Consider the following 23,864-nt stretch of genomic DNA (forward strand, 5'->3'; position numbering starts at 1 on the left):
CTCTTCTGAGGTCTCTACTGAACATCCCAGAGGTTCAACAAAGTCTCTTTTCTGTGTCTGATCAGAACTCAACCACTTCTCAATCCTTTATTAGCTCTAGGAATTATTCACCTTACAGCTTCCTGGTAGTTATTCTGTTCCTAGTAATTGTTATTTGCCCAGCCTCTCAGAATTTCACTCTAAGCATGCACAGCTTAGTATTCAAAGACTCCAATGGATCCTATGGAGACATTTGAAGTTCTTTCTCTGAGTATTTCCCTTCTCTCTGATACTCTGCCCCACAAATTCCAGCCACTCTCTGAACCCTTATCTCTATTCTCAACCCAGTGAAACCACTATGCTCTGCTTGGAATGTCTTTCCATGGGCTATAATCCAGAAAGTATCTCCAAGCAGAATGACAGGGTCATATTAAGGCTCTCTGTCTTTGTTTCTATTCTCTCAGTGATCACAACCCTGTAGTGCCAGCTGTCCAATGTTTGAAAACAGCTGTTTCACAGATTTTTGTCCAGTTTTTTTTTCTCTCTTGCTTTGTCCAAATTTTTATTTACAATGAGAATGCAAGTTGAAAAGCAATTACTCCTTCATGGCTGGGAATGGAATTTCCCTCTCCAATTCTTTTTAAAGAAAGTGATACTGGGATACCTTTATGATATTAACTCTTCTCCAATCATGAGAGTGTTAAAAACCTTAAAAGTTTAAATATTACCATCCCTTTGTAAATCACCTTAAATGGTACTAAACAAAAAAAAATCAACTTTATTTATAAACATACTGTCCTCAATTTACAGTCATGATAAGATAAACAGAGCAGTCACAATGGAACTGTATCCCTTACTTATGTATAATTTATTTAATTTGAATTCCATAAAAGACAATTCTTTATAAGTAGCAAGAGGTTTCTTTTGCTCTTCCAAAATATAAAGTTTCTTCTAACTCATGATCTTTTTTAAAAATACTGATTACAGAATTAAAAAGCAAAATAAGTCAGACAGCTATAAGTAACTGATATAGGAATAAACTATGTCTTATGATATATAAATGCAGTTTATTTTTATGAACTGAAGCAAAATATACCAAGAAGGTGAAAAATAGAAGACATAAAATGATAACTTACCCCTTATTTGCCTGTCCACAACTCTCATTTCCTTTCTTATCTTCAATGACCACTCATTGACCTGGGAAAATTTTTAGAAAAGGAATGAGAAGAAAAGCTGAAACTCCTAACTCAATCTAATTTGACAATTTTGTATTAACTCTACATTTATTCCAGATACAAAATTTAAAAAAAAAAAAAAAAAAGCCATTTTCAAAGACAGAGCTTTAGGGTCAAATTTTACTTTTTTTAAAATTTCACCTCTTTTTATTCACAGTGCACAGGAGTTTCACCTTATTCAAAGATTTGTAGCTGAGGGCAGGCTGTAAGCAGCACTTTATATAAAACCTCAGAAAGAGTATGGTACTCTCTAGGTACACAAAGATTTGAAGAGGTCCAAGTGCACAGTTAGCTTTAAGAGCATCAGAAAATTTTCATCTTTCACAGGTAATCATTTCAAAAACTATTCTGCCTGTGTGATGAGAACTCATCTTTCCCTTTTTCCCTTTAACAATAATGCTTTTCCATTTTACAAAAGAAAAGCATTCCCCTAACCTATGTCTCTTATTACCATGGTAGTTCCCTGACAGGCAAACATTTCTGAAGCACTAAACAGAGGGTGGACTGGAAATGCTGATGGAGGTGTTGAGGAAGTAGTAAATTACTCTAATGATTACCAAATTGTTATGCAAGTGAACTGTTTTCCAATTCTTCACGTTTCAAAAACCCTGTAGGAAAACCTGAGTTGTGTGAGTCAATCATTAAAAGTCAATTTTATGCTAAATTACTATGTGCTTTTTAGTAACATGACTCAGAAGTTCAAAAAAATGAGTGACACTGCTATAACTAAACTCCTTCCATTACCCTTTTATTACATCAACAAGGTTTCTCAGCACTTGAGTCTAATAAATCATAAAACAGGAACAGAATTTATGCTGAACCCTTGTAGCATTCATTCATGTAGCAGTCATCCATGGACATACAGACTAAATGGCATTTTTTAAAAGTCCATACCATTAGAAGATGTATTTCCAATAAATTTCATTTTTAATGTTTAACATTGAACAAAATCTGTAAACTATTATGCAACAACAATTGTAATAATTTGTGAAAGCTGTCAGAATCAAAATGAAGTCACTAGTGTATTAAAAAATCTGACATATACAGCTGGAAAGGCTAAGAGGGTTCTCACACTTGTATACCTAGACAAAAACTATCACAAAAGACTCTGCAAAAACCACAGCCTTGCTTGCTCAGAGGCACTGCAATCTTACACAAAAAATACTTTCACAAGGACATCTGCCCAGCAACTGCCTGTCCAACCTTGGACTGGCATCACTCTTGTTATTGATCTCTGTAGCCAAGGATAATCATTTCAAAACAATTACATAACCCTCCTTTTCCCTTTAAAAATCTTTGCCTTCCTTTACGTCTTTGAATATATACATAGTTTACCATGGCAAGCACATTCCCACTGCAATGCTGTTGCCAAAGAACCATCATTTTCTTCTAGGGAACCTCTCTCTGCTTGTTATTTAGGTTGACCAACTCCACTCAGAAGAAATACTTAAGCACTTAAAACTGTATGCTCATACAAGTTTTAAAAATCTTATCAGGTTTATGTAGTTTTTTTCAAAGTGAAATTTATATAATTAATCATTTTAAAGTATACAATTCACTGGCATTTACTGCATATACAATGTCATACAACCACCACCTCCCTATACCCTTTAAATAATCTCTTCCTATCTCCCCCTCCCCAGTTCCCTGGCAACCACTAATTTGCTTTCTGTCTCTATGGGATTGCTTATTCTGAATATGAAAGGAATCACACAATGTGTTAACTTTTCATTTGTGGTTCTTTTATTTAACATGATGTTTTCAAGGTGCCTCCATGTTGTAGCATGTATCAGTACTTCAGTCCTTTCTATGGCTGGGTATTATTTCTTTATATGTGTATAACACAACTCGTTTATCCATTCAACTGTTAATGCATGTGCATGTCTGGGTTGTTTATACCTTTTGGTTACCATTTCTACCACATCTCACCAATACTTGTTATTTTCTAATTTTTTTAATGATAGCTGTCTGCTGAGTGTGAAGTGGCATCTCACTGTTTTCATTCACATTTTCTTAATGCCCAGTGAAGTTGGATATTTTTTTTTTTTTGAGACGGAGTTTTGCTCTTTGTTGGCCAAGTTGGAGTGCAGTGGTACTGTAGCAGGACGAGCGGCAGACAAAAATCCTTAGACACCAAGTTAAAGAAGGAAGGGGTTTATTCGGCCGGGGGCATCGGCAAGACACCTGTTTCAAGAGCCGAGCTCCCCGAGTGAGCAATTCCTGTTCCTTTTAAGGGCTCACAACTCTAAGGGGGTGTGTGTGAGAGGGTTGTGATTGATTGAGCAAGCAGGGGGTACATGACTGGGGGCTGCATTTACCGGTAATTAGACTGGAACAAAACAGGACAGGGATTTTCACAGTGCATTTCTATACAATGTCTGTAAGATAACATAACCAATTAGGTCAGGGGTTGATCTTTAACTACCAGGCCCAGGGTGTGGCGCCAGGCTGTCTGCCTGTGGATTTCATTTCTGCCTTTTAGTTTTTACTTCTTCTTTCTTTGGAGGTGGAAATTGGGCATAAGATGATATGATGCGTGGTCTCCTCCCTTATTCCCCCCTTTTGAGACTCTCATTTTATTAGTGGGAGTTCTCACTTTCATTTTCACTACCCATGTCTTCTTGCAAGACAGACTGATAGTGATTCATATAGCACACTTGTGCTGAAGCATTTTGGTGAACTAAGGTAGTGATGAAGCTTTTTATCATTTGAAGTACAGGTATCAAACAAGGGAGCAGTAGGCAGGTTCCTATTATTATTATAACTCCTATTATAAGAGTTTTAAATCCTCCTAGTGCTGGGAACCATTTTCCAAACATGGCCCCAGGATCAAATCCATGCCACACTTGCATGGGCACATGTGCCGGTTTTGTCATGTTTCTAGGTCTTCAACTACTTGCCCTTGATTATCTATTTGTAAACAGCAATTAGTAAGGTTAAATTTCCCACAGATCCCTCCTTTAGCTGCTAGCAAGTAGTCGAGAGTCAATCTATTTTGACAGATAGCATTTCTCATCAGAGTTTCTTGCCAGGCCAGAATAGTCAAGCCTCTGCCGGTTTTATTAGTGATTATTTCTAAGACAGCTTGTAACCGTATGATTCGTTTGATCATGTAAATGGGGGTCCGGTATCCCCACAAGCTGTTTTGTGCCCAAGTAGCAGGCCCATAATATTGTATGATTCTCTGAGGGGGCCATTCATCATCTCTCCAATTTCCTATAACTATCCTTCTCTTTTCACGGGAAGCACAGACAGGGAAGCCCAGGAGTTCGCCTGCTTTTATGGGCAGTAGGAAGAAAGACGGTTTAATAGTGCCAATAACACAACTACCTGCCCACTAGTCAGGTAATCTGGCATAAACTCTATGCCCACATATCCAATATAATCCAGTGGGGGCTGTCCAGTCCCAGTGGGACTCCGGGTGGGTCCACACGGTTTGCAACTTTGGGAATTTGCTGAATGGATTCCTCTCTGTTTGATCTGAACTCCACCAAGTGACTGTTTTTGTGGTACCAATATACAGTTTCTGTCCCAGACAACTAAGTCGTCCTACAGGGTGAGTGAATTCTTTTCCTTCTCTAGCTATGCAATATTGTCCAATAATTGAGGCTTTTAGGACCCAGAAATTATCAAAGTGATTATTTTGAGCTGGGAATTCATCAGGAACTGGGTCTGTAGGTACTAATTCTCGGAATTCCCATGGCCATTGATCTCCCATTACAGTTCCTCCACATACATAATATGAAGTGACATTGAGAGACTGGGCTACATGCTCAGCTAATTGCAAAAACAAATTTCTTGTTTTTCCTGGAATTTCTGGTACTGGTATATTTAGTTCATCATAGAAAGTTTGAAACACTGGTTCAGGAGAGCATCTGTAAACTTCTCCTTGAACCAAGATATTTACTCGAGGATCCAGTCCGGCCCCATCAATTCCTAAGGTCACACGCTCCCCTTTTTTCCAGAGAGGATCCAGGGGATTGGTTATTACTAGCTCTAAGGGGTTACACTGTCCCTTAGTACAGGAAGGGCCATTTTTTCCTTTCTGAAGGTGGACTGGATCCTCTTCATTTTTTTATCCAAGTGACCCAAATGACACAAGACCAGTAGCCACATTCATTTCCATACAGTCCTAATTCATGACAAATATACTTATTTTTGGTCATATAGCCTTTTTGCCAACTAAAAGAGCCACATCCCCTTCCTAATTATTGCTATTAATGACGGCACAGGCATCAAATTTCAAGGTGACTTGTTTGGGCACCCTTTTTTTTTTTTCTGTTTTGGCTAACACTTTACTGATACCATTTATGAGTCCCTACCAGTCTTCAGTTCTTAATCTTATTTTAAAAACTGTGGTCATGGGAGGCTCAGATGAGGCAAAACACACATCAGGTTGGTCATTTCCTGGGCTACATATCTTGTATAGAATAACATTATACAAACAAGTTCTTTTTAGCGTTCCAGTACACTTCTAATGACCATAAAATAATAGGACCATAGCAACCTTTTGTCCTACCTCAGTGACTTGATGTATACACTGGAAACAGCCCTCAGTCTGAGGAAGGTCAGTTGAAGTCCTTACTGTATAAGTCCAAATTTTAAGGAAAATGAGTCCCGTGATGAGTTTCCTCATGCTTCGGCCATGCATGGACCAGTCAGCTTCCGGGTGTGACTGGAGCAGGGCTTGTCGTCTTCGTCAGAGTCATTTTGCAGGGGATGGTGAAGCTGCTCCCATCCACGTACTGCTCACAGTCTACTGATGTTTAAGGATGGTCTCGGAGGTTGGGCCTGCTAGAATAAACTGAGTCCAACACCTCTACACAGTTATGTTCAACTGGGCTCTCTGATACCAGGAGCAAGGTGGTGGGGTTTAGGGTGTTGCAAACTTCAGTGGTTATGTGGGGATTTTCACATAGCCAGCTTTGGTACTTGGTTAATCTAGCATTTGTTAACCAATGATGTCCTTTGGTATTTATTAAAGTTACCACAGCATGGGGAGCCTTTATATTCAGGTTTTGCCTAAGGGTTAGTTTATCTGCTTCTTGTGCTAAGTTGCTGCTAGGGCCCTTAGACCTGGGGGCCAGCCTTTGGAAACCCTGTCTAGTTGTTTTGAGAGATAGGCCACTGGCCTTGGCCAGGGTCCCACAGTCTGGGTTAAAACTCCAACTGCCATTTTTTCTCTTTCTGACACACAGAGTGTAAAGAGTTTTGTCAGATCAGGTAGCCTTAGGGCCGGGGCCAACATGAGTTTTTCTTTTAACTCATGAAAACCTCGTTGCTGTTGGTTGTAATAGATGTAGTTTATCTAATCTACATTTTTATTAACTGTCACCCACCAAAATATTGACTTAAATCCTGCAACTATTTGATTTCCAGCTTTACATTGACCTGGTATTCCTCATGGGACTCCAGTTGTGTTAAATAGACATGAGAGTCAAAAGACCCACAAGGGGCTTCTCTCACTTTACAATGTCTTATTTTTTCTCCCTCTGGTTGATGAAATGCCAGGATGAAAGGGACAGCCAATTGGACTAAACTACAAGTGCCACTCCAGTTATTCAGCAGAGTCCCCAGTAAAGGTCTACCACAATACCACCACACATCTGCTCAGGGATGAACAAGGGCTGACTGATTGATAAGCTCTTGAAAATTCTTAAGCTCATCGCATCCCTTCAGGTCTCCCAGGAATGCTATGTTTCCTCCCTGTCGTGAGAGACACGAAGTGAACTTAGTGTTGGGAGATGGAAGCTAGACGGCCCTCGGGGGCTGAACCGCAGGGTGAAGAGAGAGCCTGGCACGACTTATTACTCCAAGCTGTAGAATCCTGGAAAAGAGCTGCCATGCAGCCTACACCTGGTCGACTGGAGGACCACCTTAGTGGAAGGGGGACAATCTGGGCTTCTGGCCTGCCATGTGCACAAGCATAACAATTGCTTTTGTTTAACATGCAGATGGAACATTTGATCCATTTTAACCAGGCATTTGCATCTTAGTATCCTGTCTTAATTGGTAAAGTTTGTTTTAAGTCTTTAACTTCTATGATCCTCTAGTAAAATGAATGTATGGTTTTAAGGAAATTACAAAAACCAGTTGGGGCGGTCCATCCTTGCTCTTCAGTGGTCCACAGAACGTTCGACCAACTACAGCATGGAAGCTCTACATCGGGGGGCAAGACTCCTGGTTGGCACTGGGGTCTTTATTGAAATCTCTCTGGATTAAATGGTTCTAGTTTACCCATCCTTGCTCTTTAGTGGTCCATAGAACGTTGGACCAACTACAACATGAAAGCTCTACATCGGGGGGCAAGACTTCTGGTTGGCACTGGGGTCTTTATCGAAATCTCCCCTGATTAAATGGTCCTAGTTTACCCATCCTTGCTCTTCAGTGGTCCATAGAACGCTGGACCAACTACGGCATGAAAGCTCTACATTGGGGGGCAAGACTCCTGGTTGGCACTGGGGTCTTTATCGAAATCTCCCCGGATTAAATGGTCCTAGTTTACTAATGCCCAGTCTGAGGAGAGTCAGGAGGGACAAAAGTGCTTTTCTGAAATATAAAGCTGTCTTTGACTTGGCAAGTCCTCACAGGGTATAACAGGGCAAGCATTATATGCAATAGTTTGTGGTGAAATTGACTTGGTTATGTTGCTGACTACATGGTCAGCAATAGAACAAGGAAAGAAGAAAGAGTAATAGAATAGATGAAAAGAGTTTAATTTTTCTTAGCTTTAGTTTGGTAGGGTTTTCCCCTGGGACTATGGCCCACGACTCTGGAGTGGGTGGCACTTTCTTGACTCAGGTGTGATGAGTCCATCCTTTTTTTTTTTTTTTTCCTGTACGAACGGCAGTCTCGGTGGTTAGCAGCACAAGGTAGGGTCCTTCCTAGGCTGGCTCAAGTTTTTCTTCTTTCCACCCTTTGATGAGAATGTGATCTTCAGGCTGGTACTGGTTTACTAGAAATTCTAGGGGTGGTACAGGTGCTAAAAGACTTTTAGTTTTTTGTTTTTTTCAGTTACCCAGGAGGAACCATCAATCATCCTGTCCTGAAGGGAGTTCCTCCTAGGTCCAGTCAGACATCCGTATGGCAATTAAGATTTAGATCTCCTGTTAGGAAACCTGCTGGGTTAAGGGAATTTTCAGTGGTTAATGTTAAATCATCTTTCTCTCTTTGACTTTCCTTTTGCCTCTATCCTTCTCTCTCTCTCTCTCGCTCTCTACCTCTCTCTTAATCTCTCTCTCTCTCTCCTTGACTCCCTCTTTGCCTGTCTCTTTCTCTCTTTTTGCCTCTTTTCCTCTGTCTCTTTCCTTTCTCTCTCTCTGCTGGTCTTTCCTTGCCTCTGCCAGCCGCTTATGCTGCTGTTCTCTGAACCACTGTGTGTTGGGGGTGGGGGGGGGGGGTCTAAAACCAGCTGTAACCAAGTATCTATGTACCGCAGCTGGTCTGGGTACCCTGGCTTACAGGCTACCTTGTGCCATACCTTTGAAACAGGGACCTGTCCAGGCTTCCTTCTAATGGCCAACCTACCTCTAATGCTGGCCAGTCTATCTTACACAAAGTTTTAAGTTTTCCTGGTTTCATAGTACTCCATAGTCTCCCTTAAATCCTTTTGTTGAAATTTTTCAACATAGCTCCTACTGGGGTGGGCTTACTTTATGCCTACCCATGTTTCCTTGAGACAAAACACCACACTCACACCACACACACATCACAAAACAACAGGTAAAAAGGGCACACACACACTTTTGTAGTTTACACCAAACCCAAATCGAAACCATAATCAGAATATCTGGAAATTCAAGCCAGGTCAAAACCAAAACCAAAGTATCAAGCAACCCAAGTCAAGTCAAAAACAAAAACCATAGTGCCAGTACAGGTACACCGTGGGTGATCAGGCCATGCTTCCACTCAAATGGAGTGGGCAAGTTTCAAAGACTAGTCTTACCAAGTTTTAGATGTCTAAACTCCAAGTGCCCACTCCTTCCTGGTGTTCAGCCACTGCGTTGATCCTCCATGGGGGCCTGCCACACATTGCTCAGGCGAAGCGTCTCACTGGGGCAAATGCCTACCCGGGAGTACTCTCAGGATCCGCGTCACTCAGGCTGGTCGGAGTCCCCTGCAGGGATGTTCCACAGGGCAGGCTTAAGCCGCCTAAGGAGCTGCCTTGACCATCCGCCAATCACCTTGCTTCCCAGTCAGGGAACCAAGAAATGTAGCAGGACAAGCGGCAGACAAAAATCCTCAGACACCAAGTTAAAGAAGGAAGGGGTTTATTCGGCCGGGGGCATCGGCAAGACTCCTGTCTCAAGAGCCGAGCTCTCCGAGTGAGCAATTCCTGTCCCTTTTAAGGGCTCACAGCTCTAAGGGGGTGGATGTGAGAGGGTCGTGACTGATTGAACAAGCAGGGGGTATGTGACTGGGGGCTGCATGCACTGGTAATTAGATCGGAACAAAATAGGATAGAGATTTTCACAGTGCATTTCTATACAATGTCTGTAATCTATAGATAACACAACCGATTAGGTCAGGGGTCAATCTTTACCAGGCCCAGGGTGTGGCGCCGGGCTGTCTGCCTGTGGATTTCATTTCTGCCTTTTAGTTTTTACTTCTTCTTTCTTTGGAGGCAGAAATTGGGCGTAAGACGATATGAAGGGTGGTCTCCTCCCTTAGCGCAATCTCAGTTCACTGCAACCTCCGCCTCCAGCATTCAAGTGATTCTCCTGTCTCAGCCTCCCAAGTAGCTGGGATTATAGGTGCTCACCACCATGCCCAGCTAATTTTTGAGTTTTCAATAGAGATGGGATTTCACCACACTGGCCAGGCTTGTCTCGAACTCCTGACCTTAGGTGATCCACCTGCCTCAGCCTCCCAAAGTGCTGGGATTAAAGGCATGAGCCACTGCACCCGGCTGAAATTGGACATCTTTTCATGTGCTTGTTAGTCATTTCTATATCTCCTCTGGAGAATTGTTTATTCGTATCTTCTGTCCATTTTTTAATTGAGTTGTCTGTTTGTTGGGTTGTATGAGTTCTTTATACATTCTGATAGTAGTAGACCTTTCATTGATACATGATTTGCAAATATTTTCTTCCATTCAAGAAAGTCTTCTTTCTTGATAATGTCCTTTGAAATACAAAAGTTTTTAACTTTGAAAAAGTCTAGTTTATCTAAAGAATGTGTTTTCTGAACTTGTTCTTAAAGTCTCAGCTTAAATGTTACTTCAGGGAGACATTCCCTGACTCACAGAATAGGTTCAACCCTCCAGGCAGTACAACTGCACAGCACCCTATACCCCCACCTCTTTTGGAGAGCTACTTACAAGTATAGACTATAAGCTCCAGAAAGTCAAAGACCTTCTCTTATTCACCAAGCCCTTGCATAATACCTGGCACAAAGGACAATAAATATCTGTTGAATTTAATTGCATGGAATACAAAATGTGATGGGACAAAAAATTTCAGCCATAAATAACACTTATGTAACAATCTTCAGAAACTTTCTATGTATGTTTTTAAATGTCAAAGAGTAAAAGTTTCATAAAATCTGTCAAAAAGAGAAATTCCTTTTAAACTTATAAAATCAAAAGGGGCTTTGCAAAAATGAAAAACTTACCTAAGAGAAATCTGAAGAACCAAAATATCCAGTCATGTCTCAGACCAGTGCTTCTCCACCTGAACTACACAAAAGTCAACTGGGAACCTTTAAAAATACTAATTTAACTGGGCCAGGGGTAGAGCCCAAATGACAGGTAGCATTTAAAATCTCTTCAGGTGACTGTAATGTTATGTTCAAGTTAAAAAACACAGTCTAAGACAAAGAGCTCAAGAAAATGTATCAAGCAAGTCTCATAATTGTAAAGACCACTACAATAAACAACAGGAAATTTAAAACAGATGTAAAGAAAATTCGACAAATATTAATTTAGTGCCGATAGGATTTCAGTAGTATGAGAGGCCCTTATAATTGATCAGCAAAACAGAACATAAGGAGTACAGAATAAAAAAATCAATTAGTAAATTATACAATATATTTGAAAACCACAAGGAACCTCTAGAGTTTCACACTACCAAATATTATCCTTTATTCAAAGTCATTCATAGAGAGTCTATTATATGCCAAACTAGGCAAAGGACACTAACACCATTAAGAGGGTATTTTCCATGAATCATGCTGAGAGACGGCTTAAGACAAATAGAAAACAAAATGATTGAATTCCTGTTCCATCCTTCACTGAAATTCATTCTAGGTGGACTGAAAACATTTGGAATGCAAAACTGTGGTGCTTTAAGAAGATAGTATAGGAGAACACATTTATGATTTCAGGTTAGACAAGGAGTTCTTAAACAAGACACAAAAGCAATAACCACTAAAAGGAAAAGGCTTGTTATTTTTATCTATATTGAAATTACAAATTTTTATTCACCATGACTCCATTAAGAAAGTAAAATGTTGGCCAGGCGTGGTGGCTCACACCTGTAATCCCAGTACTTTGGAAGGCTGAGGCGGGCGGATCACGAGGTCAGGAGATGGAGACCATCCTGGCTAACAGAGTGAAACCCTGTCTCTACTAAAAAATACAAAAAATTAGCCAGGCGTGGTGGCAGGCGCCTGTAGTCCCAGCTACTCGGGAGGCTGAGGCAGGAGAATGGTGTGAACCCAGGAGGTGGAGCTTGCAGTGAGCCAAGATCGCGCCACCGCACTCCAGACTGGGTGACAGAGTGAGACTCCATCTCAAAAAAAAAAAAAGAAAAATGTTACAAACTGGGAGATAATATTTGTAACCATATAAATGGTAATAAATAAAAGGCATTTACTTATTTTTTAAGAATGGAATTCTCAATATTGTACAGTCAGTCCTCTATATCCATGGGTTCTGCATGTGTGGATTCAACCAACTACAGTTTAAAAATATTTTAAAAAAACAAATGGTTGGCTGTATCTGCATGGAACATATAGATCCTATCATTATTCCCTAAATACAGTGCAACAACTATTTACATAGCATTTACATTGTATTAGGTATTGTAAGTAATCTACAGATTAAAGTACACAGGAGGATGTACATAGATTATATGCAAATATTACCTTTTTCTTTTAAAATCAAGGACTTAAGCATCTATGGATTTTGGTATGGGCGGAGGGACCCTGGAACCAATCCTCCTCAGATACTGAGAAACAACTACATATGAAAATCTGCAGGATAATTTAAGTTTCTGAATGATATTGTCTTCTTCCAAAGAGGAATTACATTTGCTTCTGGCAAACATACAGCTTAAGTGTCCTGGCAATTGGTTCTTAACTAATCGTAATTAATCCTATCAGGGGATAGAGATTATTTGAAACTGGTCTTCAGTCTTTGTGAAAGCCAGTCTATTTCCAGGTCACTATTATTGCTAAAGGGGATTCTTTCAGAGTCCCAACCAAAAGCCCTGAATATCTACTTACGAACTCCAATTTATTATTTATTTATTTACTTATTTTTAGATGGAGTCTCTCTCTGTCACCCAGGCTGGAGTGCAGTAGTGCTCACTGCAACCTCTGCCTCCAAAGTTCAAACAATTCTCCTGCCTCAGCCTCCCGAGTAGCTGGGACTATAGATGCCCGCCACCACACCCGACTACTTTTTGTATTCTTAGTAGGCATGGGGTTTCACCATGTTGGCCAGGCTGGTCTTGAACTACTGACCTCAGGGGATCTGTCCACCTCAGCCTCCCAAAGTGCTGGGATTACAGGTGTGAGTCACCATGCCTGGCCATGAACTCCAATTTTTATACTCCCCAGCCACAGGGTTTGTCAAAAACTCTACTCAAATTCTATTTGCCAGCCACTGCATTAGGAATTAGAAGATCTCTTTAGGGGGAAGGTAGTTCCAAGAGATTGGGCTCATGTAACTGAGCTTCCCTCTTCGCTGAGATCTTGGTTTTGCAATTTCTCACTGCCCTGGTAGCTTTCAGTGATTTCAAATAGTTACATTTTTTGTTTAGCTCTTTTAGTTTTTTTGGCAAAGGGTTGGTTCAAAGCAACTTGGTCTATAAACACCTTCATGATTTTTTAAAGAACATGTTTCCTAGTTCTGTTCCATAGAAACGCTTAGAAGCAGGGACACTCAAGTAGCAAGAAGCATCATGTGCACTCAAATTTTGGTTTCTAAATAGCATTCCCGCTAAAAGAAACCACCGCATCTTGGAGAAATGGCCGATTTCAGGTCTCAGGCAAGGAATTCATAAATCACACCAGGATATATGCTAGAAAACAAGGAGGTATTCAAAGATCAGTAAAATTATGCTAAAAGCAGATAGGAACTGGCTTGAAATAGCTCCCACTGACCAAATATATAAGTTTTTCAGCATCAAACAGAATAATGGTTAGGGCTATAACACACTAAATATACAAAAATCCATGAGTCCAAAATGGTGCTTCTGAGAGGCACAGGTGGAGAGAGAATGCATTTGATACCACCGGATACTATTATACCAATTCTTTATTCTAAATATTAGCAATTAAATAAAAAGCATTAAGCACTTATCCTGCATTTTCAATAGAAACTATATGTCAAGGTAACCAAATAGCCCCAGCTAATAAGAGACAGATCTTTACAGAAGACTGCCAGCTAAAAATGAAAAAGAAATCAGAGAATTAGAAAAATCACCACTCTAAAAACTCTTATAGAATAGCTGATTCCAGAAAGGGACATCTATAAACGTTAATGTGTCTAAGTGAAGGGTTACTGAAGAACTGGACATTCACACGGCGCTAAAATATCACCCCTCAGGTTAGTTACTAGCATAAAAAGGAAGAAAATGATGTAGAGATCTGGTGTGTCACTAACTCAACCAGGTGGCTAAAGTTATTAGCATCATTAATTACGAGACAGACAGACATTATATGCCTCCTGATGTGATACACTATGAAGTACACAGGTTGCCTGTGAGACATTCTCGCTAAAATTGTTTAACTTGGATCTTGTCAAACTTAGACCCAACTTCCATTTCATAGAAAACGCAAAGGGTAGAGAAAAAAGCTAACCACAAAAGGAACAAGATCATGTCCTTTGTAGGGACATGAAAGGAGCTAGAAGCCATTATCCTCAGCAAACTAATGCAGGATCAGAAAACCAAACACCGCATGTTTTCGCTTATAAGTGGGAGCTGAATGATGACAACACATGGGCACATGGAGGGCAACAACACACACTGGGGCCTGTCAGCCAGTGCGGGGGGGGGCAGTTTGGGGGGGGGGGGGGGGGGGGAGAGCATCAGGAAGAACAGCTAATGGATACTGGACTTAATACCTAGGTGATGGGATGATGTGCGCAGCAAACCACCATGGCACATGTTTACCTATGTAACAAACCGGCATATCCTGCACATATACCCTTGAACTTAAAAGTTGGGGGGGGAAAAAAAAACTAACCACAAGACACAGACAAATCCAGAACAAGGAACATTCTACAAAACAAATGCCCTACTTTACAAATAAGTCTTTATTCTTACAATGCTGTAAGTAGAAAGCAGGGGATTTTTATTTATTATTATTATTATTAATATTATTTGAGATGGAATCTTGCTCTGTTGCCAGGCTGGAGTGCAGTGGCGCAATCTTGGCTCACTGCAACCTCCCGCTCCCTGGTTAAAACAATTCTCCTGCCTCAGCCTCCCGAGTAGCTGGGATTATAGGTGTGCACCACCACGCCCAGCTAATTTTTGTATTTTTAGTAGAGACTGGGTTTCATCATGTTGGCCAGGATGATCTCGATCTCCTGACCTCATGATCCAGCTGCCTCGGCCTCCGAAACTGCTGGGATTATAGGTGTGAGCCACCGAGCCCGACCCAAAACGGGATTTTTAAATAAAATCAAGTAACAGCCAAACACAAACCTCACTGAATCCTAAGTTTTAAAAAGTTATAAAAGACATACTGGGAACACTTGCGAAAATTTAAATAGGGACTAGATATTCAATGATATGAAGGTATTTTGGTTATATAGAATTTCCATATATTCTAGAGATGCAATATGAAATGTTGCAAAATGTGTTATATTTATAATCTACTTCAAAATGACTCAGCTGAAAAATATATATCAAATAACAGCAAAGTGCTATCAACATTTGATTATACAGGTTTTCATTGTACTATTTGCTGTGGTATGAATGTTGGTGCATGTCCCCAAATTCGTATGTTGAATCCTAATCCTCAAGGTATCAGGAGGTGGGGCCTTTTGAGAGGTGATTAGGTCCCTTAGGAATGGGATTAATGCCCTTATAAAATAGACCCAAGGGAGCTCTTTTGCCCCTTCAACCATGTGAGGACAGCAAGAAGACACCATCTATGAACCAAAAAGCAGTGCCCTCACCAGACACTATATCTGTCAGTGCCTTAATCACAGACTTCCTGGCCCCATAAACTGTAGAATATAAATTTCTGTTGTTTATAAATTACCCAGCTTGTAGTATTTTGTGATAGCAGCCCAAATGTACTAACAACTGCTATTACTTCTACTTTTCTAAAAATTTAAAAATTTTCATAATAAAATTTTAAAATAAAGTACTTGGCATTTCATAGGTATTCTATTTTAAGAAGAAATTAAACTTGACAAGGTCTTTATGATAATATATACAATAGTGAAATGACAAGTCACATAATTGGAGAAGATAAAGATGTTCAATCTCACTGGTAATCAGGAAAAAGCCTGATATTCATTTCATTCCTCTAAGACTGGCAAAAGTCAAAAATTCAGTTAATAACAAGTGCTAGAGAAGATCTAAAGACAAGCAACTTTCATACATTGCTGGTAAATGTATAAATCAGTTCAACCCTTTATAAACCAATTTGGCAGTATTTTTGTACAAAGAAGTCATATCCTAAGATCCAATAACTTCCCGTGTATATAGCCTAAAGAAACTCTCTCACAAATACACAAGCATACAGGTATTAGAATGTTCACTGCATTGTTGTATTACACAAGGAAACAACCTAGAAGTCCATCAATAGAATAAATGTGTGTGTGTGTTTGTGTGTGTGTGTGTTTTGACATGGAGTCCCGCTTTGTTGCCCAGGCTAGAGTGCAGTGGGGTGATCTTGGCTCACGGCAACCTCTGCCTCCTGGGTTCAAGCGATTCTCCTGCCTCAGCCTACTGAGTAGCTGGGATTACAGGCACCTGCCACCACACCCGGCTAATTTTTGTATTTTTTAGTAGAGACGGGCTTTCACTATGTTGGCCAGGCTGGTCTTGAACTCCTGACCTCAAGTGATCCGCTTGCCCCAGCCTCCCAAAGTGCTGGGATTACAGGCATGAGCCACCACTCCCGGCCTTAGAACTAATGTATTGTCATAAATTTATACAATCAAATTCCATGGAGTTAAAATACATGAAATACATCTATATATATTGGTATGAATAAACTTCATTTTCAAAATACACAAACAATGCTGAGCAGAAAGGAATCATACCAAATTTAGGACAGTGACTGTCATTCTGTGGGCTGATGTAAGAAAATGGGATAAAGAGAGTAATCATGTATATAAGTGTATTGTTTCCTGAGGCTGCCGTAACAAAGTACTTAAAACATAAATGAGAATCAATTGAACCCGGGAGGCGGGGAATGCAGTGAGCCGATATGGCACCTCTGCACTCCAGCCTGGCGACAGAGCAAGACTGTCTCAAAAAAAAAAAAAATAAATAAATAATAAATAATAAATGTACTGTTTCACAGTTCTAATCTGAGTATCACTAAGCCAAAATCAAGGTAGCAGGAAGGCCATGCTTCCTCTAGTGGATCTAGGGAAGAATCCATTTCTTGCCTTCCAACTTTTAATGGCTACCAGTAATCCTTAGTTTGCAGCCTCATCATCCAATCTTCAAGGCCAGCATCTTCAATGCTGTCTCTCTGCTCCATCCTCACATTGCCTTCTCTTCTTCTGTGTATTTCCAATCTCCCTCTAAATCCCTCTTATAAGGATACAGGTAATTGCATTTAGGGGCCACCTGAATAACTCCCCATCTCAAGAACCTTAATTTAGTCATACCTGTAAGGACCCTTTTTCCAAATAAGGAACATATATAGATTCCAAGGATTAGGACCTGATCTCTTTGGGGGTGGGGGACTTTTTCAGCCTGCCACAATGGATATGTTATCCTCTGTTTTTTTAATTTAAAATATTAAAGATTTTTTTTACATATTTAAGAGCGAAATTAAAGGACTGGAAAAATATAACAAGCAAATCCTTAAAAAAAAAAAAACAGAAATACATGAAATCAATTTAAAATAGGAAAATACTGACTCCAGAAAACATTTTTAAGATAATTTCAGACTAGATAATACATTTAAATGGAACAAATTCAATAGGCAAATAGTGAAAAATAAGTTTCCTTCCCATTTTTGACCCTCAGCTACCTAGCTCCTCTCCTGGAGGCAATGTAGGATTTTGTATATCTTTCAAGACAATCTAAAATATACATAAAACTAGAAATCAGCCAAAAGCAACAAATACAAGTGACCTTAGATCAAAATCTGCCTATTCCTGTCACTGTCAGCTGAGTATATATCAGCTTAATCATGCTATATTTCAAATGTCCAAGTGTTTTCTCTCACCATTGTAGGAGATTGGTCACGGTGGTGGGAAAAATTGCAAAAAGACACAAACCTTCATGGAAGGTCGGGAGGTTTTACAAAAGCTTCAGAAAAGGATTTGGCTGAAGGCAGCCAGATTCTCAAGGGGATGTAAAGAAACTGATCTAGATAAGTTAGTTTACCTAGGCCTGGGAAGCTGGCCTTTAATCATCCGCCAGCAGAACTGCTCTCTCCACGAAGGTGGGGGTGTTAATTACCCACAAGCGTGTTGGCTCAAAGCCTTTGTCATTAAATCTGTAGTGAAACGCCTGCAGGGCCGGCTTGTCAGGGCCGTGATTACTACAACACCCTCCTCAGGGTCTGTGAGCAGCCTGGTCCCCTAGGCTCTTTCACTGGATACTTGTGTCTGAGTGCATTCTTTCATCCATCGTTGGGCCAGGATACGCGGGTGGGACACGGCACACCATCCTTACTTCTGTCCATGAAACAAGCACCTGATAAGCACTTTACTCTTCCTGAGGAAGTTCAACATTATGCCAGCCCAGTGGATGATAGAGAATAAATAGAAATACAATCCTTGCTCTTAAGTTTACAATTTTGCTGAGGACACAAAGCAGAAGAGAAAAATATTCTTTCAGGATTTCCCTGTGTCTGTCTTCTCTCATTTCTTAAATGCTGCCCAAAACTAAGCTCTGGCTCCTTCTCCACTATCACCATTCCCATACAATTTGCTCCTTTCCTGAATTCTCTCCATTTCAGCTCATGGCACTGCCATTCAGGGGGTTGAACAGGTTTGACTCGGGTAGGGTTAAACAGAAACCTAAGAATCATCTTTGCACTCATCCCACATGCAGTAGTTCAGCAAATTCTGACTATCTATGCTAAATATTTCTAAAACTCATCCTATCCTCTCCATTCCCATTGCCATTCTAAGGCTCACATCATCTATCACCTGGGCCACTAACCGGCCTCCCTACCTAAATCTCTTACTTCTAGTTCTTGCCCTAACCCACTGTTCTGAATGCTTCCCATCTTTATAGGCATGACACACAGACCTTTATTAATCTGCCCTCTAACTACCTCTCCAATGTTACATCTTACCACTACCATCACTCCTCTTGCATTCCACTCAGAACAGCATTTCATCCTCCACCCATTCTGAATGTTTTCCCTAGTTCCTCTAACATATGTTCCACACTTCTAAACCCTGCATATTCAGTTCACTTTACTAGGGATGCCTCCCCTTTCCTGATCCTATACCTACCTGTCCACCTGGTGAATGCCACTTGTGACAAGACCCAGAGACCCTCCCTGACCAGCTTCCCTTCCGCATTCTGAATAATCACTCCCTCCACTATGGCATCAAAGACTTTGTACATGCTTAAATTATTGCTCCTATCTCCCTATAGTGTTTACTTACATGTCAGTCTCCTCCACATTCTTTTAAGTCATCATATAGTGTCTTATTTTTGTAAACCTTATTCCAATCCAATGCACACCAAAATCTCTCGATATTTGTTGTATGAACTAAGTGAATGAAGCTTTATCTTTTTCTCCAGCTCCCCTTCTCATTTTCTTCACTTTTCTGATAGAATCCACAACCACGAGTCATGACCCAGTCTAAGAACATAAGTCAGTCACATGATTTAAGAATTCGGATGCCACGGAAGGGGGCACTCTACCCCAAGACTAAATTAGTGAAGTCCCTAAGTAAGACAGAACAATTTTCCCAGCAGAACCTCAAGTCTAAGAGAAGAATCTCTTTCCAGCAGAATTCCATGTCCTCCTGATTCCCACCCCAAGATTGTCACAGGTTTCTAAATGGATTTTAAGGCATCCTCATCCTCAGCAGGCCCAGTCTGGTCTTTACTTGCATCCTTTAAAACAGAATAGGTTTCACCACTAAGATGTCTCCATCAAAGTTTGTGCAGGGGCAAAGACTTTAGTCTGTAGAGGCTCCTAATATAGTTAATGTTTCCCTAGAGAGTTCCTTGAAATATTGCTCATCTTGGGACTACCTGACCTTAAACCCTACTAAACTTTATTCTGACACTCACTCGTCATTCAACAAATATTTACTTAGCACCCACTGTATGCTGCATGTTATATCAGAGCTCTGGAGAAACCACCTATAATGTATCTTACTTGCCCGAATTGACCTGTCACCATGGCCTAAATGGTACCATGTGTGACAATCATGATGGTGTGACATGACTACACCTAGCCTCTGCTTATACTGTGCCAGGACCCAGACCCACATGTCTGCATCTTTCAGCCCCCAACGGAAGGAGCTGTCTTGTAAGCTTATCCCAACTCAAAAATGCCCAGCTGATACTACAGCATTTAGTCAATTCCCTCTCTCTCTAACACCTCTTCCATTTCTGCCAACTTTTTCTTATCTTTAAAAAATTTCCTTCACTTGGCCTCTTAAGTATTTTCTTTCTCCCTTAAAAGAAAGAAAAAAAAAAGGCCAAACTAACATTACTTGGCTTCTTATTCATATACAGCTCTCAATACTTTATCAGTGCATCAGCAGTTCTATAGAGAAAAAAGTATTTCCCATCTGTGATGGTTAATTTTAGGTATCTCCTCAGCTGGGTTGAGGGATACCCAGATAGCTGGTAAAGCACTATTTCTGAATATGTCTATGAGGGTGTTTCTGGAAGAGACTGGCATTTCCATCAGTGAACTAAAGATCAGCCCCCACCCAATGTGAGTGGGCATCATCCAATCAGTTGAGGGTCTGGATATAAAAAAAGGCAGAAGGCAGATTCTTGCTCTCTTCTGAATCTAGGATAGCCTTCTCCTGCTCTTGGACATCAGTACTGTAGGTTCTCTACTCTCTGGACTCTGGGACCTCCATCAGTGCTACCCCAACTCACTACATTCTCCAGCCTTCAACCCCAGACTGAGCTACACCACTGGCTTCTCTGGGTCTCCAGCTTACAGAGAGCATATCACAGTACTTCTCAGCCTTCAAAATCCCCAGTCAATTTCCATATTAAATTCCCTCTCAACTACCTATCTATCCATCCATCCTGTTGGTTCTATTTCTCTGGAAAACCCTGATTAATACACCATCGCTGCTTTACTGGCACTTTTTTGAATTACAGACTCATGCTAAGTAACCAAGGCTGGTGACAAAACGCTTTCTTTGGTCACAAGTCACAGATGTGAGAGAAAGCCTAGCTGACCCTAAAGTGGATGGACATTCTTCTAACAAACTAAAACATATCATCAAAACTGAAGGGGTACCTTGAAGAACTGAGGAGGAACTTGAAGAAAATCTTGGGCAGGATATCTCCAGCACCAGATAAAGTGGATCACCTAACACTAAAAATCCTACTAAATAATCAAGAACCCATTCAGGAAGGAGATGGAACACACGACAGTGAAAGGTCAACTGTTTCTGACCATCTCAGCCTAGAGATAATCACTCCAACCACTGAACTCCTATACCTGTGTATGTCGTACTGTATTAATCGGTTCTTACATTGCTATAAAGAAATACGTAAGACTGGGTAATTCATAAAAAGAAAAGAGGGCCAGGCGCGGTGGCTTACACCTGTAATCCCAGCACTTGGGAGGCCAAGGCAGGTGGATCACGAGGTCAGGAGATCGAGACTATCCTGGCTAACCCGGTGAAATACTGTCTCTACTAAAAACACAAAAAATTAGCCAGGTGTGGTGGCACACACCTGTAGTCCCAGTTACTCGGGAGGCTGAGGCAGGAGAATCGGTTGAACCCGGGAGGCAGAGGTTGCAGTGAGCCAAGATCGCGCCACTGCACTACCTAGGTGACAGAGTGAAACTCCATCTCGAAAACAAAAAAAATATTTCCGCGGCACTATTCACAATAGCAAAGACTTGTAACCAACCCAAATATCCATCAGTGATAGACTGGATTAAGAAAATGTGGCACCATGGAATACTATGCAGTCATAAAAAAGGATGAGTTCATGTCCTTTGCAGGGGCACGGATGAAGCTGGAAACCATCATTCTCAGCAAACTATCACAAGATCAGAAAACCAAACACCACATGTTCTTACTCGTAAGTGGGAGTTGAACAATGAGAACACATGGACACAGGGAGGAGATCATGACACACCGGGGCCTGTTGGGGGTGGGAGGCTAGGGGAGCGATAACATTGGCAGAAATACCTAATGTAGATGATGGGTTGATGGGTGCAGCAAACTACCATGGCACGTGTATATAAAACAAAACTGCATGTTCTGCACATGTAACCCAGAACTTAAAGTAAAATTAAAAAAAAAAAAAAAAGAAAAGAAAAGAGGTTTAACTGGCTCACGGTTCTGCAGGCTGTACAGGAAGCACAGCAGCTTCTGCTTTTGGGGAGGCCTCAGGAAGCTTCAATCATAGGGGAAGGCAAAGAAATAGGCATCTTACATGGCAGGAGTAAGAGAGAATGAGGGGGAAGGTGCTAGACACTTTTAAACAACCAGATCTCATGAGAACTCACTATCTCAAGGACAGTACCAAGGGTGATAGTGCTAAACCACTCATGAGAAATCCGCTCCCATGATCCAATCACCTCATACACAGGTCCCACCTCCAATACGGGATGACAATTTGACATGAGATTTGGCGGGGACACAGATCCAAACCGTATCAGGTGCCCTATCCAAACTTGTTCTTAAAATGTTTATCTTATTTGTTAGAAATTAAGTTCGTTGGCTTCTTATTTCACCTTTATAATCCCTCTTTGGGACGCAGCATAAATGGCATGGTAGTTCTAAGTACAGGCCTTAGAACACATAACCTCTGGTGCTGTAATTCACAAATTATATGACCTTGGGCACATTACCTAAATACTGTATGCCTCGGTTGCCACCTGTAAAGTGGAGATAATAATAGCTCCTAATTCACAACACTGCAGAATGCTTAACACAATGCCTGGTTCAATATGTTAGGTAAAGGTGGTGGTAGTTAGGGCTAATCTTAATTCACTCTACAATCTTGCTACTCAAGTGCAGACCAGCAGCATCAACATCACCTGGGAGCTTATTAGAACTTTCAGGCCTTATCCAAGACCTACTGAATCAGATTTTTGAATTCTGATAAGATCCCTAATGATTAGTGTGCATATTAATGCTTGAGAAGCACTGCTCTACAATACCCAGACTTGTCCATAATGGGGAAAAAAAAAAACCTAAAATGTTTATTCAATAAATGATCTTACCTGTTTGGCTCTGGCAAGCATAGTTTTACAAACCAATCTCATGCATCAACCCTGCCATTTTCCAGTGTCAATCAGCTTTCTCAGGTAGATTACCCTACTGAAGAGTGTACTAACATCGTGTTCTTAGCAATTGTATTTATCATTTAAAAGCAATCTAAGTGTATAATATACTATAGTAGTATAGTAATACATATACTGGAGACTAGTTTAAACAGTAAAGCAACCATTTCCCTATGATCTTTTTGTTTCTCCATAATCTTAGCTCAATTTACAAATGGCAATGCCAAGGTCAAATACTGAAGGCAATAAATAATCTCTCCCTACCACACTTCTACAATAACAAGAATCTTAGAATATACAGATGTCACAAAATGTGCATCTATATAATGTTCTATAGTTTCCAAAGTGATGTTACACCGTTATTTCATTTAAGCGCCACGATTTCTATTTTACCAAGGAGCAAAACTGAGTAAGTTTCCTGACGAAAATGAGTGTCTACTATTCTAGGGCCTTTGATTAACAACAACAACAAAAAATTTACATTAACGCACATTATGTGCCAGGAATTGCAAGATGCATAAGATTGGTTTTTAAAATGTGCCTGCTAGAGCTGAACAGGTAAGATCATTTATTAAAGGATTTCAGAATTTTTTTTTCCATTATGGACAAGCCTAGGTGTGGTAGAGCAGTGCTTCTGAAAGCACTGATGTGCACACCCATCTTCGGGAGCCTGTCAGAATTCAAAATCTGACTCAGTGGGTCTGGAGTCAGTGGGTCTGGAGATTTAACAAGCTCCCAGGTGATGTTGATGCTGCTGGTTGGCACCTGAGTAGCAAGGCTGTGCCGTATTTACAGAATTAGCCCTAACTACCAATA

At 40.6% G+C, this 23,864-nt stretch overlaps 1 protein-coding gene across 4 annotated transcripts in view; it reads right to left on the bottom strand.

Annotated features, from left to right (window-relative positions):
• Positions 1-23,864, bottom strand: part of CHMP3 (charged multivesicular body protein 3) — a 60,029-nt gene that overhangs the window by 35,147 nt on the left and 1,018 nt on the right. For 2 of the 4 annotated variants that reach the window (XM_025405799.1, XM_025405801.1), the window contains exon 2: positions 1,116-1,176. The exons of 1 other annotated variant lie outside the window; for it this stretch is intronic. In XM_025405799.1, the coding sequence (XP_025261584.1) occupies positions 1,116-1,176 (61 nt within the window). Of the gene's footprint in view, positions 1-1,115; positions 1,177-1,665; positions 1,720-23,864 lie in introns of those variants that run through there. One more of the 4 variants, XM_025405800.1, reaches the window with a different exon arrangement.

Source organism: Theropithecus gelada, chromosome 13 (genome assembly GCF_003255815.1).
Source record: "Theropithecus gelada isolate Dixy chromosome 13, Tgel_1.0, whole genome shotgun sequence".
Classification (NCBI taxonomy): domain Eukaryota; kingdom Metazoa; phylum Chordata; class Mammalia; order Primates; family Cercopithecidae; genus Theropithecus; species Theropithecus gelada.